Source organism: Gracilinanus agilis, chromosome 3 (genome assembly GCF_016433145.1).
Source record: "Gracilinanus agilis isolate LMUSP501 chromosome 3, AgileGrace, whole genome shotgun sequence".
Lineage (NCBI taxonomy): Eukaryota > Metazoa > Chordata > Mammalia > Didelphimorphia > Didelphidae > Gracilinanus > Gracilinanus agilis.
Window position 1 is genome coordinate 187,491,279 of NC_058132.1, and position 19,982 is coordinate 187,511,260.

General features: G+C 35.9%; 1 protein-coding gene across 1 annotated transcript in view; it reads right to left on the reverse strand.

Annotated features, from left to right (window-relative positions):
• Positions 1 to 19,982, reverse strand: part of GUCY1A2 (guanylate cyclase 1 soluble subunit alpha 2) — a 340,934-nt gene that overhangs the window by 136,198 nt on the left and 184,754 nt on the right. The window contains exon 5 of the mRNA XM_044669013.1: positions 13,258 to 13,743. Coding sequence (XP_044524948.1) covers positions 13,258 to 13,743 — 486 coding nt within the window. The remainder of the gene's footprint in view (positions 1 to 13,257; positions 13,744 to 19,982) is intronic.

Below are 19,982 nucleotides of genomic sequence, written 5' to 3' on the forward strand. Positions count from 1 at the left end.
TTCCTTCTTCCTTCCTTTCTTCCTTCCTTCCTTCCTTCCTTCCTTTCTTCCTTCCTTTCCTTCCTTTCCTTCCTTTCCTTCCTTTTTTCTTTCCTACCTACCTTCCTTCCTTTCTTCCTACCTACCTTCTTTCCTTCCTACCTACCTTCCTTCCTTCCTACCTACCTTCCTGCCTTCCTTCTTGATACTATATACATGACCAAGGGTAATCATCTGACTGCTCTGAGTCCTAATTTCCTCATCTCTAAAATAAAGATCATAATACTTAGTATCTACCTCACAAAGTTGTTTTGAATTTTGAATGAAAAACACATGCAAAGTGCTTTGCAAACTCTAAAAGAGTGAAATAGGAGTGAGAGTTGTTATTAGAAGCCACATTGACCTCACTTCATTTTCAGTGCATCCTAAAGTCAAATAATAATCACATGCTAGTTGTTTTGTTGCATGAACCCCTGCTAACTGGCTTCCTGGAGATAAGCCTATGAACCATCTCAGATCTAAGATTGGACTCAGAAAACTCTCCACATCAACTCAACTAAAAATATGTGGAATATTTGCTAGCCAAAAGTGACTCCAGGAAGAGTCTTCAGCCCAAGAGAACAAGAGCCAAAAAGCACCCCCCCCAAAAAAAAGAATCCTTCCTGCCTCTTCAGTCTCTTTTCTTCTAAAGCCATTGACATCACTCCTTCTGGGTCTCTGGTTGGACAGACTTGACCTCAGTCCAGGGCACAGCCCAGGCTTCTGAACATCAGGACTAGGGGCTAATCTCTGGCCAGACTCCAGGGAGCCAGGAAGCTTCTGGTATCCTCCCAATGCATGCATGCATGCACAGTCAAAGAAAGGGTGGGATGATACTGACAAAAATGGGTTTTCAAAAGGAATGAAGGGTACAATGTATATTAAATTCTCACAATGTGATCATTCCAAACACCAAGCTTTATAGAATGAAAAGCTTTTAAAATATAGACAGCAGAAGAAATCTAAAGCATGCCCGAACACAATGAAGTGCTTATCATATCTATCAACCTCCTTCTTCCTGGCAGTGTACCAAAGATGTGTTCAGTGAGTTTAAAGAAGATAAGCTTAATTTCTTATTTTTTTCAGTTTAAAATATCTTTTTAATTCACCTATGCAGTGGTCAAGAGAAAGTCAGACAAAACCAATAGCAAGCAAGCAGCTTGCTTAGGACTGTTTGTATCAGAACTCCCCTGAAAAAGAGAATGAGATGAGTAATCAACAGATATAATAATAATGGCTATTGGGGGGAGATACAGATAGAGAATAGGATCTGGAGTCAGGAAACCTTGAGTTCAAATTCAGCTTCAGACACCAGCTTCAGATACCAGGCTTGTGACTCTCAGCAAGTCATTTAACCTCTGTTTGCCTTATTTTTCAGAATTGTAAAACGAAGATGATAATAGCATCTAACTGCCAGGGTCATTGTGAGGACCAAATAAAATATTTGTAAAGTGCCTAGCATAGTGCTGGACACTTAGTAGGCACTACAAAAAAGCTTATTCCCTTCCCCCTCCAACCCTAACTCTTATTTATATTGTTTTTTGTAATTTACCAAGTGTTTTGCTCACAACAATACTATGAAAAAAATAGTACAAGTATTATTTTCTCAAGATCAAAGCTTAGAGATGGCAGATAACTTGCCCAGGGATCCTAGACTCAGAACTGGAAGGGACCTCAGAGGACATCTGGTCCAACCCATTCATTTTACAAATGAGGAAACTGAAGTCCAAGGAGGTGAATTGCCCAGACTAAAAACTTCCATGTTATAATTCCAAATTGGATGCTTTGAGGATCAAACTTTCATTCTACAGATAACCTTGGCTTCTCAAACCTCTTATTTCTTGATATTGGAACAAAATTAATAAATTATTAATATCTTTTTATAAAGGCACAGTATCCTTGAATGATTTTGCCTCCTAAAATCTATTTGAGGAGGATATCTTTGCCAAGAAACTATAAAGTGAAAAATCTATGCAGGCTAAAAATTAGTCGATCCCTCAGAAAGTTTACTGAAGTTCCAGCTTTAGACTAAAAGTAAAGCTTATTATTCCTGCTTATTGATATCAAGGAACTTTCTTCCTCATTTTAGGGCAAGCCCCTGTAAGTTCCCACCATTACTTTACTGCTGGCCTTGGAATGTAGACAAAACCTCAGGCAGGAAAATACATTTACATCACTAAGATATATCCAAGCCCTAAATAAGGAGTTCTAGTAACGTGAATTACCTCTTTAACGAAGCCTAAGAAGTGGAGTTCCATTATGAGAAATGTATAATTTCTGTTTCTATGCCTTTGTGCAAAAGGAGACACTACTACTGCCTGTTGGATTAAGGAGGTACATTTTGAAAATTAATGTGTGTTCACATCTTTGAGCCCATGATTTTCAAATGTGACTGTACCAAGTGACTCTAACAAGAAGGCTACAGTGCAAATATAGACATGACTGCCCTAGCAAGCAATTGGGCACATGTTGTGAAATAGATAGAGTAATTTAAATCTTTGATGCTATTCATGGGTAGGAAATAAAAACAATGGTTGACCTGCCCAGAAAACTCTTAAGTGATTTAGTTCCATGGGAACTTGTCAACCCAACTTGCTGGAAGTAGTTCAACTCCAGGTAGAATTTTTAAAAATCAGCAACATTAATCTTTCCATAGTATCCTTTAAAAGATAAAATAGCAATGTCCCTAAAAACAACAACCCCCAACCATTTAGTTTGAAAAATTGAGCAAGACACTTCATCAATATGAATTTCTGTTTGGCCATTCCAAAGATGTCAGCCTGCTAGCTGTCTGGAGAATTTATCACAACAATAAAACAGAAAAGCTCATGGAAGGCAATAGCAATTTGATTCAGGAGCTCATATTAGAGACTGTGAAATTTTAAAACACTTTAGGTCTAGCCCTACGCAGTTAATGATAGACTCTCCTTGGCTTTTCATAAACTGCTGCTTAAAGGAATGTTGCTATCCTCTGATGAGTCTAAATATTACTTGATAGCCCTGAAGGCAAGAAATCTAAACTTTGTTATCTCCCCTAGCCTTTGGAAGTGCTGTTCTGCACATAATAGGCATTTAATAAATATTTGTTGATTTATATTAAATTCTTTTTTTGTAGAGTGAACCTAATACATGCCATTTGAAATGACATAAATTACACAATTTGCACAAGACAGCAATATATTTTTATAAGACATAGAATTTTCGTGATCCCTAAAAGTTCAGAAAATAACATTTGATTGCTTTGCCTTTGGTTAAATCAACCTGCTGAAAAAGCCTCTGTAATCTCTCTAATCCCAAAATCACTGCACTACTGTAATCTATTGCTAATACATATATGTACTCATATAGACAAGAAAACCTGCTTGAGGGATAATAGTCCTAAAATGTACATCTGAGCCAAGGCTGCACCTAGCAGCAGAGATAGCCAATGGGAATGAAAAATGCCGAGAGTGGAACAGGGGGTAAAAAAAAGAGGAAAGTCCCCAAACTAGTGATTTAGTGTTATCTTGGTGCCTTGACCCAAAATGCATATTAGTTGTCAGCAGAAACATTGTTATGACAGATTATTATTCTGCTTTGTCCACTTTGTAATCTAAACTTTTAATGCTCATTACAATTGTGCTAAAAATAAATACTAGGTTGATTTTTTTTTTATTGCCTGATGAGTTTCAGTGACAGCATCCTGTACTTCTACCAGATTAGTTGTTTTATTCTAATTTCTGAAATTTCTCTTTTCCAAATTCATGCATGAGTAAGTGCTACTTCAGATCTATTAATACTGAGGCAAAACTAAATGGCACCAACGTTGGCGGAAACTACTGAAAGGCATTAGTAGAAATTCATAACATTTTAAAATGTTGAAACAAAGTGTTCACTGGCTATGGAGAGTAAATTTGTAAATCTTGGAAAAATGCCTCAGTCACTGTTTACCAAATGAAACTGGCATTTCCATGAGAAAAGGCAGAATGAAGAAGATATACACATATTTATAGACTATTAAGAGTAACCATAACATGTAGATTCTTTAACAGGAGTCCTTCTTTATCTTGAAATAATCCCAGAAGGGAGGAAACCTATTGCTTTGTTTCAAAGTCCATTTCATTCTAGGGTCAAGCCTTTGGGAGTCTGCTTGATTGTCTACGCTAATGGAGGCTTCCCATGAAGTGAAGGGTCTGGCACCACATTCTGTATGTTCAAAAATGCCAGAATCCAAGCTGAAATTCTTGAAGCAGAGTATTCCATTGCCTTGTAACTCAAAATGAGAAATCCTTCAGTTCCTGCCAGGTGGGCGAGATATAAGGATGGATTTAATCTTTCCTTAGTTCCTTCATCCAATTTATATATGAATCCCCTGTTACCATTGTCAAACTGAGCAGAAGCAGCCCTTACTAAGATCTACAAACAAAGGGTTTGTATATCTTTCAATCTCTCTAAATTAGAGCTCTCACTAAATATTTGACTCAAACTGACCTGAATAAGCCTCTCCAGACTCTGTGATCCAAAAATCACTATATGTAGTGTATTTCTTAGTTAATACAAGGTTTAAAGTGCAGGATATTTTTTCTTGTGCTTTTCAGGTGAAGTGTACATTATTTTATTATTTCCCTTTTCCTATTTTATATTGTGTTTCTTTTGTGGTCTGTTGTGTGACTTTTATATATACATATACATATATATGTATGTATATATGTATGTAATTCTTTATTTCGGAAGATTCAAATGCTGTGAATCCTGATCTCAATTTTCTTTGCTCTCCTGAAGATTTCAAAAGTGACTCATTATAACTGGCAATGTTCCAATCCTATACAGTAGTAATGCTCCCTTTTTTCTTGAATGTCTTCCCCTCTTTTCCAAGGTTGCATTTAGTTTAGCAAGTGATTCAACTGTATTGATGACATTACTTATTTCTATATATTAAAATCAGAGGACTTAGTATGAATCCATTTGTTGATCTGTGATCCGTGTTTGAGTTTTGGACCCATTAAATCATGTTTTAGCCCAAATTCTCTTGCTTGAATTATCGATTTCTACTTGATTCTATGATCTAAATACCAATCATTTTTTGCTCTGTTCTAGAGAGAGGCACGAAATATATATTTATAAGGAGCCCTTGCCTCAGTTTAAAGGATTTAAAAGATTTAGAAAATAGAAAATAGATTAGGAAGGGACTTTAGAGGTTCTCAAATCCAACGTTCTCATTTTTCAAATGAGAAACTGAAGCACAGCAGAGTTAAGTGATTTGCTCAGAGTCGCAGAGCTAGATTTGAACTGGTATCTTTCTGACTCTAAGGCCAAAATTTTATTCACTAAGCCACTTAATTTCTTCATTGTGTGGATTCCTTATCAAGACTATTCATATTAGTGGCTCCTTTTATTACTCACTGGTTAAACTCTGTCTCAATTCCTGATTCCAAATACCTGATTTCTATATTTCTGAATACCTTATCATTTATTCCCCATGCTCTTCTTACTCTGCTGATCTCCTGGACTCTGACCCATACTATTATTGCTTTGGAATCTTAAAATCCCCCTATTCTTCCTCTCCTGTGTTAATTCACAAAACGATATACTCTGCTTCCTTATTGTGGCACTTATGATCCCTTTCAGATTCTACCTGATCACTTCCCAAGGCTGCCTTGTGTCCTAGTAACATGCTGTCATTTCAGATCTCTCCTGCTCTGCCCCATCCTGTCATGCAGCTTGTACCCTGGCTGCTGGTACCTTACAACTAACAATGAAGTTGACTACCAAAGTGAGAAGATTCTGGTTTCCTGACTTGGAGAAAGAGGGGTAGATCATGGTAACCAAAATTAATTAGACTAGGATTAAGCTCCTAAACATGTAATAATTTGAAGACGCAAAAATATTGACTTTGCTCCTATAGTCTATGCATGACTATGGAGGTATTAGCATTCCATAAGGCTGAAGACCTCCAGTTTCTTTAGTATTTCAAGTGGGATTTTACTTAGCTGAGTCCTTCTACAAATATAGACTGCAACCATCTCCAGTCCTCAGGCTTTATCTAACATTTTAATAAGGTGCCAGAGGGGGCTTCTCTCCTCTCCCTCTCCGCTAGCACCTGAGGACATTTCTCACACCACCCACCCCTCAGCCCAGCAGCCCAATGGGAGTGCTTACTCCCTCCCATCTGGGGTAAGGCAGAGGGGCTCACATGCAGCATTAGGTTTGCAGTTTGGGCACTCAGTCTCTAAAAGGTTCACCATCACTGTTCTTTGGGGTTCTTTTGTTACATATTTTTGTTATTGTTTTGCCAATATCTTAGCACTCTTTAAAAAAGAATGGAAAAAGAGGAGAAGAGGAATACATTGGGGTTGGAGGTAGGGAGGGAAATGAAGGCTAGGGGAAATTATATCAAATAATTTGAGTACACAAATAGATGTCTAGATAAATGGGAAAGGAATGGATGTCATTTGAACCTCAGTCTCATCAGAAATAGTCAAAGAAGGGAAGAATACACAAACACATGCATATGCATACACAACTGGATAAAGAAATATATTATACTCAAGGGGAGAAGGAAGAATCAGAGAAAAAGGTCGATTAAGAAATAGATTAATCTTAAGGAAAGCAAACTTTAGGCACGTCTAAAATATTTATAGTTCTTTTTGAAGTGGCAAAGAATTGGAATCTGAAGGAGTACCCCTTAACTGGGAAATGGATGAAAAAGTTATGGTAATAAATGTGATAGGATACTATTAGGTTATTAGAAATGATGAAGGGCATTGTTTCAGAGAAACCTGGGAAGACTGGCATGGAGTGAAATGAACAGAACTAGCAGGAAAATTTTGCTGTGAAAATAGTATTGTAAAGATAAACAATTTTGAAAGACTTTGAAACTGTCCTCAACAAAATGACTAACAATGATTCCAAAGGACTCATGATAAAACATGACACTTCCTAATAGAGAGGTGAAAATCTCAGAGTAAAGAAACACACACACACACACACACACACACACACACACACACACACACACACACACACACCTATTTCCTTTTGGACATGGGCAATATTGAAATTTGATTTGCTTGACTATCTTATTTCTAACAGGGTTTTGTTTTCTCAATTATTCTTAATTGGAGAAAAGAGAATGGAGAATTGAGAGAATGCAGATTTTTATTGATCACAAAAATAAAATTTAAGGGAAAGATGCAGTGTTGCTTTATTAAAGGATAATGACAAAAGGTAAGGATAAAGACTGAAAGAGATGATTCCATAACGATAGGGACCTCCTAAACAGGAAAACTCAACCAATGTAGGTCAATACCTTCAGCACCTTCTCTGCAACTTCTAGTTTTCTAGAATCAGAGGCAAGACTTAAATTAAAGTTCCTAACTCTGAGTCCAGGTCTTTATCTTCTAAACCATAGATACTTCACAATGGTACAAGGGCAAAATACAATTAGTCATTGGTGACCAGTCTTCATGAAATTAGTTTCTCTGAACCTAACTAGATTGGCCTTAGATGATAAGAGCACTTGGGTAGAAGTGGCACTATTCATGACTTCAATAAAATTAAAGTTGATTATAAAGTATTACTTACAAATGTTTTCCTTCATATATCTGTCAACTGATTTCTATAAAAATTTGTATATATTGTTCATTAATGTAAATGTTTTCCTCCTAATTATCAATTCTTAAACATTTTCATGGCATAGAGTTGATCATTAGGTCTTGTAGAGGACTGCAACACAGCACAAATTCCAACAAGTTCTATCAAGCTGGAAAAGATTCAGATATAGTCTGTGTAAGGGACTAACTATGCATTTGCTATACAAGCAGAGTCTAGATAAATTTTGAGAAGACTTAGAATAAGATCTAGAAGATTGGTTGCAGGATGATGAATGTTCTTGGTTATGGCAACTCATAATACTGTTTATCTGCAAAGATCCAGAGGAATTATAATCTTCATGGTTTGGGGAGAGTGATGAAACCAAGCCGAATGGAAAATTGTTATTTTTTATTCATTAGATATTTAATATTTAGTCCTCAAGTTTCTGTAACAACAAACTATTCTATTAGCACACTGTCGCTACTGAATTTCTGCTTTTCTGATTTCAAGAAAATCAAAATCATAATTCATGCTTCATTTTGCCTTGCTCCTATTTATTTACATACTTTTAATATCTTCATAGTCAAGCAAGTATGTCTGATTTTCTTGATACATAAAATATGCATAGTATTATTGACATTTTGTTTTCAATCCTCCAGCAAAATAGGCAGGTTGAAGATTTCATCATAATCTTTTTTTTTAAATTATGGCCTAATTTAGCTAAAGTCTACCATTACCATTACAACTGGTTTTTGTATCATCTCCCTAATGATAGGAAAGCATGGAATAATGAGGCAACCAAGGGAGAGAGAACCATAAATTTAAAACACTTGCATATCATTTTGTTGTAAGAGATTTTGAATGCATTATATGAGGCACAGTCTCAAATCATCCCTCTTGGCTATACATCTTCAGTTTGTTTTCTTTTCATTCATTTACAATAACCTAAAAAATAAGTGGGTAACAAATTATTTTTGCTTGTTATTAGATTAGTCCCAGATCAAAAGTTAAGATCTTCCTTTGGCAAATCCAAGAGAAAAAAATATATTTTTTTGAAATTCTGCTTTCTTACATAACGAATTTGGTTTGTGGTTCTTAAAATATTGTATAGCTACAAAGCCAAAAACATTTCAGCACTATATAAAACTTAATGGCTGGGAATATGTGTGCCTGCCATATTCTCTTAACTAGAATGTTAGCTCTTCGAAGAAAGGAACCAAGGTTCATCTAAATTTTACATCTCACACAGCAGCTATTACATCAGTTGCTTAACCACCAGTGATTAATGGAAGGAATTCTGGATTTGGAGTTAGAGGACTTGAGTTTAAACTTGTCTCAGCCACTGTTATCCTTGTGACCCCTGGACAAATCATTGTACCTCTTTAGTCCATTTCTTCATCTGTAGAAAGTGAGAGTTGACCTTGATCAGTGATGGGCAAACTAAAGCCTGCTGACCAGATGTGGCCCCCTGAAATGTTCTATCTTGTTGGCAGCCTGACATTATTCTTAATCTGACAAATACAATGAGTAGGATACTGACCTAGATGATATCTTATGATCTCTCCATCTCTAAATCCTAAAAAAATGAAATTATTTAAATTTTCATATACAGTAGACAGGTGTAGCTTTACTACATATCTCTGTCTCTCTTGACTTCTAAAATACCTTCTAGCTCTAAATCTTATGATTCAAATTGAATTGACACCTTTGAAATCCTGAGCAAAATCACTTAACTTTCCTGAAACTTCCTCATATGTATAATAAGATTAGATGACATGACCCCTGAAGTCTCTTCACCTTTAGGTATATGACCCTATTTCTATATTATTATCATGGAAAGAGAAGTGAATTTGAAGTCCAAGGGTGTGAATCCTTGCTCTGCCTTATAATATCCAAGTGATCTTGGGTAAGTCATTGAACTTCCCTAAATGATAATTTCATCATCCAGAAAAGAAGGAGGCTAGACTGTCTTATAGTTAAAGCTTTTTTTGTTTTCTTATGATTAAAATGGATATAGACAATATCTCAAAATGGATGAAACAGATATTGTTATAATGGGATTACTTACAATTTCAATATCTTTATTTTTCAGATAAGTGCTGAATTTTATCTTCCTGTCTCTCTTTCCTGATGTGAGCCACAAAAAGGCATCCCCAAATATATCCTTCAAAGACATATTTTATCTCTTTTTGAACTCTGTTCAGTTCTTTTTTCCCTTTATTCCAGACTTGTTTTTTTCTCTGGCCACACTATCTTCTGGCTACATCTTCTAATTTGAATCTCTCAGTTCTAACATCACCTTTTACCATTCCTCATTAGCATGTCAACTCCTTAAGGACAAGGGTTTATTTTTGTTTCTTGTTGTATGTTCATCATTTAATATAGTGCCTGAAACTTGTACTAAACAAGTAAACAGTCAAAGGAATTTCCTCTCTAAGTCAATTCCTTCCACATAAACAATGACTACCTTTGCTATGTGTTCAGTGATTAGAATAATGATAATAACTGATGATCATATATAATGCTTTGAAATTTACAAAGTACTTTTCACAGGAAAATATTTGTGTGGTACATAGCTCATATTAAAATGAGGAAAATTAATGTTGAATTGCATTGTTAGTATAATTATATGAAAAATTATTCATTTTTCCTAAGCCCCCTAAGGTCAGGCTGTAATAGTCCAGACATCAAGGCATTTAACTAGCTGAATTCATTTGTCTTTTATTAAAGGCAAGGTGGGACTTGCTCCTTCTTTATCTGTAATCAAGAACTCTCTGAGACATTTGAAAGTATAAGTCCTATTTTTTCCTTGCTAAATACACCATCTACATTTGAGGGTGACCAGGTCCCCCAAAAAGGATAGTGCCATTGAAGCAACATATTTTTTCAAGCCAATTATTGATAGAAGAAGCTGGACTTCATTTATTAACATGCCAAAGAAGGGCAGGGAGACTATATTTCTTTATCTGGTGAACTTCCACCTATTTGAAAGTAGGGTATGTTTGGTGGTTTCTTTATTTGGTAAAGACCCATCTCTCCTATGATGAAACAATTGGAGAGGACCTGAGGTCTCTAAGTTGGCCTCCTCTTTTGAACTACCCCACAATGGACACTGTCAAGGGAGATGCAAAGGTCATACTATCAGGCCAATCAGAAAGAGGCTATACCTTCCTGTATAAATGATTTTCAGGGCTCAAAGAGGGTCTTTTTCTTAGAAAGCTTGCAAATGGTCCATCCTTTTTTAGAATATCACACGCTTCTGTTAGCAAACATTTTTATTCCAGGGAAATGCCTTCCTATTCTTTATTGGCTAAAATTTCAGGAGCTATCCTGATTTTGCTGATGAGGGAATTAAGGCCCAGGAAAGTTCGAAGTTGTCTGTGGTTACACAACAAATTAAGTTTCAAAGTCAAGATTCAAATCCATTCTTCTCCAATATACTACACCAATCAAAATTGTCCAGTATACCTTGTGTCCAAAAATCTGGTCATTTCATATGATAGGGCTTTAAGCAAGTCAGATTTAAAAGGCTATTAAGGTCCAGTATCACTTTTTTCTTCTTCTTAGAATGTGAGAAGAAGATGAACATCACAATTCATTGTGATAAGGCAAGTAGACCGTCTATCCTGATATTTTCTTTTTTATAACTTGATCACTATTATTGTTATAATTATTACTTTTTCCACAATGCATGGTATATAGAAAAATTTATCTCACAGAACCGTTGTTTTGACAGCCTGATTTGTTTTGTGAAAAACTCTAGTTCATCTCTGGAGAATCTGAGGCTGATGTCAGTGAACTCTAATTACATTCTTACCAGTAGCTGGTATAGTAGCCTCAGGAGATTCATCCTTCCTTCTTCAAAACCGAAATGACAGGTTATGGTTAAGTAAGGGGTTCTTGGCCATTTTTTCAAAGGCAGATTTATTTTTCATTCCCCTGAGTCTTAGAATTACAGAGGAGAATTGCTAATGATGTGGTCCCTAGGAGACAGAGACCCTAGGAGTCCCTGAGTTTGTGTGTTTGGGGGAATGGGGATGAAAGTGTGTGGGGTTGGGGAAGTGATTCCCAAAGTGGGAGCCACCACCTCCTAGAGGGTGCTGCAGCGATCCAGGGAGGCAGTGATGGCCACAGGTACATTTATCTTTCCTGTTAATTTCCATTAAAATTAAAAAAATTAATTTCCAGGGGGCTAAGTAATATTTTTTTTCTGGAAAGGGGGCGGTAGGCCAAAAAAGTTTGGGAACCCCTGGGTTGGGGGCAGGGAGGATCCTGCCAGGACTGACTTTCTTAAATTTCCAATTGGGGTGGAAGAAAATGTTGACAGTTTCTCCATAAGCCATCCTCACCACTGGAGATGTCCTTGAGCGATGGGGAAGGTAGACTGATGGTAGATGTCTGCCTCGCTTCAATCAACCAGCTAGGGAGGTCTGCTATCATTATATATTGATAAAACCTAAAGGATTTGCATTTAATTTCTAAGAGCTAATTTTACATAATATAACCATTCCCTTGTGTATAATTTACACAGTATGTATACTTCTAAGATGGGACCCAGCTGAAACCTTTAAAGCTGACTTACTCTAAAATGGAGCTGAAGAAACCAAAGAGCATTACAGCTTTGTCTCAAGGAGCCTGGATAACACGTAGTATCTAACATTCTCTCTGGCTTAAGGTGTGAGACTCCAAAGCAAAATACATGGGTTCTATCTGATACTGCGTTACATAGGGAATGCTATAAAAAGAAATTGGGGGGGAGAGATCTACTATTTATTCGAACTCAAATACTTGCCTTCTCCCAGTGAAACAAAACATTAGTCACTGAAGGAGAAAAACCTACATAAAATTCTCTGCACAAAAATATGGGAGCACTGATTTGACAGGTGAGAGGCTGAAAGCAACATGACACTAATAGGACTTGATGGGAGGGAAAAGAAGAGCATCCCCCATACTCACACACCTTATCAGATCAACATCTGATTAGCACACAATGTGAAAATTTTTCATTTTTATTCCATTGGGAAAACAGTATTGCTGCTGCTGTGGCTGACATCAGTAATAACCCAGCAATAAGTAGGCTATTCAGAGGGCATCCTGCTCTAATATTCCAATGTATTTATTGCTAATTACTGTTTAACATTCCAAATGCCAACTGCAGGTTAGCTGGAGTTTAGCTGCAGACTCCAACACATCTCCCTGCTTCTCTTTCTTTAGCTGTCAGATTATATAATACTTAGTTTATATTGTGGAAAACCCTCGCTTTCTAAAAAAGGTCCATCACAAAGTTATAAATAGCACAGACTTGGGCAAAACCAGAGGTTGCTCTTTTTACAGTAATGATTCCTGACTGACAGTTCTAAAAAATGTGCAAGCAGGAGCAATGTCAATAGGAAATAAAATCATATTCACATGTGCAAATGCAGGAAATCAATTCTTAATGAATGTAGATTTATGAGAATGGCTTTTAAAGCAAAAGTACTTGAAATGAAGATCTCTGAATTGGAGCACTACTGATCTTTTAAAAATCTATCGGGCAAAAAAAAAAAAACACATTTTGCAACCCGAAAATATCATCATTGTCACAAGTCATGTTGACATGTAAATGGGCATTTTCACGATTCATTTTGAATGGGAATTAGAGATGTAAGCAATCCAAGTCATATTTACCTTGTAAATGTCCAGAAATCCACACTGGTGATCAAATCTGGTATATAACTCATTCAACATGCTAATTACTTGCATTGGGGTGCACTGAGCACAGATAGCTGTGAAACCCACTATGTCGGAGAAGAGCATGGTGACATCATCAAACTTCCTGGCCTGTACTTGCTGTCCTTGCCATAACTGCCGGGCTACATCTCCAGGGAAAATGGAAAACAGGAGGTCCACGGTCTTCTTTTTCTCCTCCTCCAGAGCCTGGTGAGTTCTTTCTAATGTTGCCTTTAGCTTATCCATCCGCTTCTTTAGTCCATCCTGGGCTTTGGCCTGCTCCCCAACCAAAATCACATCACGAGTTGCATCATGGATGGGGATATCTGAGAGATGCAGGCCACGGCCCATAAGTTCATCCAACTTGTCCACACATGGAGAGCCCAAAAACAAAATAGAATTTGATTCTGGAACATGAATCATTTGTCCTTTGACTTCCATCACCTGAAAAATCAAAACACAATTTAGATTGGTACTCTTTATTACAGGAGAGTAATATTTCTGATGAAGAGAATGTAAAATATTACTTGCTTTGAATTTATTTTCATGAAAATTAAATGCAACATATGTACAAAATCAAAATTGGTCCCTCTGTACAACTATTGGTGTCATGGGTCATTGAGAAAAATAAAATAAGGAAGTAAAATAAAAGAAGGAAAAATAAAAGAAGGAAAGGTAAACAGAACTAGAAAAATAGTATGGGTTCCATTCGAAATGCATTTTTCAAAATGCAGAGCTAGTTAAATAAAAATATTCACCAGTTAGTCTGAGTGATTTTATTGGTCTTGGTATAATACAAAACTTGGGCTATGTCCACATGACAGAAAAATAACTAAGACAGTCAATTTAGTCAGAAAGAAACACTACATGGAAAAAATTAGGTATGTATGGCTTGGTTTTATGTAGAATAAATAGTTAACAAAGTGCATTTTTGAAAATGAATTATAATTCTGTAAGTACAGACTTGGAAAATGTAGTCACTATGTATGAATGTGAAGTAGCCTGATATAAACTTCCATTCAGAAAAATTGAGTTAAAGTTCTGCTCTGACACAGATGCTTAATTATAGGCAATTTCCTTAATCTCTCAGTGTTCCTGGGTCAATTCTCTGCTATAAGTTATTGATGAATGATTGACTTGAAGCAGCAAAGGAAGATTTCTACATCAAAAATTGCCTGCATTGATGAAATCATATGTCCCTATTAAACAAACAAAAAACTGCACCATAAAAATAAGATTACATTAGACAGCTTAACAATTGCAATTTTTTTCTATATGGGCTTAAATATATAATGTATGTCTATATATATATATATATATATATATATATATATATATATATATATAATCTTACTTAAAATAAGGATGCCAGTTTGACTGGATTATGGTGCACATGAAAGAGAATAATGTGCAATAAGACTGAAAAGAAAGATTGGAGTCAGGATGTGAAAGGCTTTATATGCTAAACAGAGTTTATATCTAATCCTAAGGGTAATAGGAAGTCATTGGATTTTATTGATTAGGGGAATGACATGGTCAGAGTTGGGCTTTAGGAAAATTACTTTGCTATGTGAAGGATGGATTTTAGGAAGAAGAAATTTGAGGCAGGAAGAACACTTAAGAAACCCATCTAACTCTAAAATCCCTTCTTGCTCTAAATCTAGGACCTCCCCACCACCATCCTCTTTTTCACCAAGAAACAGAGGTTCAACACATTAGAGACAACCTAGGGAATTAACTACACTGAAAAGAAGACAGGAAAGATGCCATTTCCCCTCTTATACCTCGGTTGTCCTCTTACATACCCCCCAGAAATAGGTCCTACCTGACTATCTTGGCCATGAAATCTGCCCACAGCAGAAGGTTTATTGTCTTACACTTAAAGAGAAAATTCCTGGGAATGCAGAATCATTTCAGATTAATGTTGCTATGAGAAAAATGAGCCAATTCCAAAGATATCTAAAAACTGCTAGAACAGTGACAGTTCATCACATCCAAAATTATCCCACCTTGTATATCAGTTCTGCTTCTAAATAAATATTAAAAACAATGGTGTCCAACTTCTATAATCACTTGATATCATTCCAGATTCCCACAAAGCTTAATCTAAGAATTTAGGAAATTTTACTTAAGGAAAGTTACTTATCCAATGCAATCACTTCACAATTCTAATTTTAGTAAAACATAACAAAAATTTTGTATTTCTAAATGTTTCTGGAAGAAACTCAGGGCAAGATACAATACAAACTCCTTATTAAAGACAGGAAAATGTCTTTTTACATGAACCTGGCTCTAAAACTGACCTGACTTAACATTTATAAAATCTCAGGTCCAGAAGAGAAATAGGAGGTTTTCTAGTCTGATCCATCTTCTCTACAAGCTCTACAGCTACAGTCTCTGAAGATGTCAAGTGAAGGCTAATACAGCATAGCAAATCACATTGGGATGGCTCTCATATCTAGAAAGGTTGCTTTTTTATTACATTCTACTCAGATCTTGCCCACTGTAACATTAGTTTCCCAGAACCAAGAAAAAACAAGTGTACTCTTTCTAACTAACATCCCCTGACACCTAGTCTTCCCTCATTTAAACTGTCTTTTTGGACCAGTTTAAATAACCTTATTTCCTGTAAATGGATCCTCTCATGATATTGTTTCCAGGCCCCTAACTATCCTGGTCACTCTTTCTTGGACATGCTCCAGCTGTCAATGTCATCCCTCAAAGGTGACACTTGGAATTGAACAAGACTCCTGAAGTGTTTTGTCCAGGGCAGAGTAACACCAGGTTCTAGCAATATTTAATAGTGACCTGTTTGTTGATCCATAATTCATTTCATTTTTTTAGATGAGTGAGTCTTAATGGAAAAAAAAACAAAAACGTTTCTGCTCCTTCACATGAGGAAAAATCCAAAGACCGAAACCCCAGATAACTAGAAGAAAACTTTAGATATGGAATTTTCCTACACATTTCTAAAGTAAGCAAGTAGAACCTCAGAGTATTTGTGGATGTCATATAAATGCATTCAGTTTCTAATTAGAAAATATCACATATTATTCATTTTAAAATTCTTAACTTTTTCATTGTAATTCCAAAGCCGGAAATAAAGCATGCCTCATATAATTTATTAATTTAGGAAAGTGTTGATGTGAATTCTATGTAATAGATGTATTTTTACATAAGAAATACAGTTATGAAATCTTGGAAAATAGAGAGCTTAAAATAGAAGATGCTTTTGAATCTTTTTCCATCTTCAGTTATACAAGGACTGCATCAAAACAGACCAAAAGGAATATGCAAAATAAAGTATTTTAAACCTAAAAGACCTTGAAAACTTTCATATATAAGAAATAGACATACTTGACTGAGTATAGAATATTAAATTAATACAAAACTGTATGGACTAAAAATTATTACCCTACCACAAATGTTTAGTCATCAATTTTAGGGAAATGATCAAGGCTATTATTTTAACAAAATAAATTAACTGTTTGTATAATAAAATAATCTACAATAATGAGATTATGTCTTAATCCTTTTAAAATACTAAAAATATGTATGTGATACTCTGAGTTATTATTATTATTACCAATAAACAATTGTTTTTAAGGTATACTCTGGATGCATGACCCTGAAATAAGTGTTTTATGATTTAGAAATATATATAATTCCCTATTTTGTAAGAGTTTACAGTTAAGACCATGTAAAAAGCTGAATTTTAGAATTATAGAGTTCAAAGAGCTTTCAGGAATCCGATCATGCACTACAGATTGAGGAATAAGTCCTCTCTACAATGTTCTAAATAAATAATCATGAAACTTCTACATGAAGCCCTTCACGGACTAGTAACTAGTTAATCTCCCAAGGATCTCTTAAGGGACTGCTACAAATATTAGCACATTGAATTATAATTCTTTGTAACTTTCTTTAGTATCTCTGGAACCAAGTAGAGAAGATTAAATCCCTCTTCTAGAAGAAAACTCTTCATACTTGTCAATGCCTATTAAATCTCTAATTAAATAATTGGAGACTATTAAATTTCCAATTACATCATCACTTTCAGGATGTTAAATATCCTACAGTTTCTTTAAAAAAAATCTTACCTAGTATTGACTAGTAATAAATACTAATTATCGATTCCAAGGTAGAAAAGTGGTCAGAGCTAGGCAATTGGGGTTAAGCCCAGGATCACAGAGCTAGAAAGTATTTGAAGCTACACTTGAACCTAGGTCTCCCTAACTTCAGATTTGAAACTCTATCCACTGAGCCACCTACGTTCCTCAAGTATATAATTCTATCTTCATGGCAAGGTCTTTATTCCTCTCATTATCCTAACCATTCTTCTTTGTACCACTTTCAAACTGTCAATATTCTTTCTAAACTGTAACACTCAGTACTGAACACAATAGGTAGAAATAGTCTAGCTATGACAGCATATAATGGAACTATCATTTTCTCCATTCTGAATCCAAAATCCAAAATTGCATTTTTATTTGTCATGTCATACTGTTGACTTATATTGGACTTATAATTCACTAAGACTCCCAGATTTTTGTTTCATATAAACTGTCTCTAGCCATATTTTTCCTATTCTCTGCTTGTATAACTTATTTTTTGAATTCAAATGCAAGACTTTATTCACTAAATTTCATCTTATGAGCTTCAGGTATTTTTCCCATCCTATCTATATCACTTTCTTTCCTGAATCTGCAATCCAGCTCCAAACATAATAAATATGTCATTGATTCCTCTACATAAATCATTAATTTAAAATGTGTAATGAAATAGAGCCAATATCCTAGACTTTACTACAGACTTCCCTCAAGGCTAACATTAATTATCACTGGTGGGGTCCAATGTGATCTTTTTCTTAACCAAATAACTTTGTTGTCATCTAACCTTTGTTTGTCCCTTACTAAAGTTAAGACTTGATGAAATTCAGATATGCTTTCAAAATTAAATTAATACAACTTAGTCTTAAGGAACTATGCTAATAAATAGAAATTGAGCATGATTTCTTCTTCTAAATGCTTACAAACTACCACTTTAACAATCCCTTGTAATATTTTCCCCTATGAATCTGCATCAAGCTCCCTAACTTGTATTTAGAAAAGTCAATTTTCTTTTTCCTTTGGAAAACAATGGCAACTGTCCATTTCCAGATATATATCATCTTTTCCATTCTCTACCATTCTTCAGAGACCACAGGCCTTTTATGTGTCAAAAGATTTAGTACTAGAAAGGATCTTGGATATCTAGTCCTTCTCCTTTGTTTTTCCGTATGGGAAAACTGTGGTCCAGATAAGTAAAGTGATTTTTCAAAGGTCATACAGGTCACAAATGGCAAAGGAAGAGCTCAAATTCCAATTTTCTAAGTCCAAATCCAATATTATTTCCACAAAATGGCCATATCTGTGTATTCTTCAGTAAATGAGGGATCAAAATTTTTGTGTTTTTGTTCCATTAGGCAGTTTGTAAGTCAGTAATATGAATTATATATATATATATGCCATATATATAGTATGTATATTTATGTACATATGTACATATTACATATTACCTGTATTTATTATAAAACTATAAAAACCATATAATCTTATATTATTAATGTAGAAATTTTTAATACCTCTAACCATTTTGTATAAAAACTAGGGATGAGGGTTCCGGGTTAAGATGGTGGCAGAGTAAAAAGCAGTTCTTAACCTCTCCTGACTGAAACACACAGAACTCCTCAAGGGGACATAAAAACAAGTCCAGACGAACGGAGGAACCCCACAACAGGGTGCAGCGTGGAAGGTACGTGGAATCGGGACATTTCCATGCTATAAAGGGGTGAAACAGCTCTCACTGAATCCTGGGCTGAGCAGCCACCCCACCCCCACCCCCTCCACACACACCACCTATAGCGCCAAAGCCAGTTAAAAAGAAATAGAGCAAGTTTGGGGCACCCATCGAGTCATTGGCAGCTCCAGGGCCTGTTCCTGAGAGCAGCAAGATTTGGGACCCCAATAAACCAAAGAACGCACGCGAAATCTGAGCGTGGGAGCAGAGCGCAGGAGCGGCTGAGGCGTGGGTGGAGGCAGACACATCCACAAACTAAAGCTCTGAAACCCTGAGTGGGGAACCAGCATAGGCGGGTATAGGACTATGGAAGCAGCGCCCTGAGACTTGTAAAGGAACCTCCGGCAGAGGATCAAGCAAGGGGGTCCACCAGGGGGCTTGACCTTGGAAAAAACCAGAACTCAGACCTCAGGAGCCAAAAGACCACGCGGACAGACCCCTAGCGAGAGGATAAAGCTGAGAAGCTGCTGGGCTAATGATGGTTACCCAGACTCAGGAAATTCATAAGAGAAAGATAAACAACAAGAAAAAGAAGTCTTTAACACTCGACAACTTTTACACAGAGAAAATCCAGACAACTGAGCAAACAGAGGAGGAGAACAAACAAGCATCCAGACCCTCCTCAAATAAGGAAAATGGGTCACAAGCTATGGAAGAGTTCAAAACTGAGATTCTGAGGAAGATGGAAGAGATCGGGCAAGAAAATGACAGTTTAAAAGGCAGAATCTTGCAATTGGAAAGTGAGGCTCAGAAATCAAATGAACTGATAAGCAAAGTGAACCAGATTGAAAAAGAAAACCAAAAGATCATAGCTGAAAACGAAAAGTTTAGAGCCGAAAACCAGT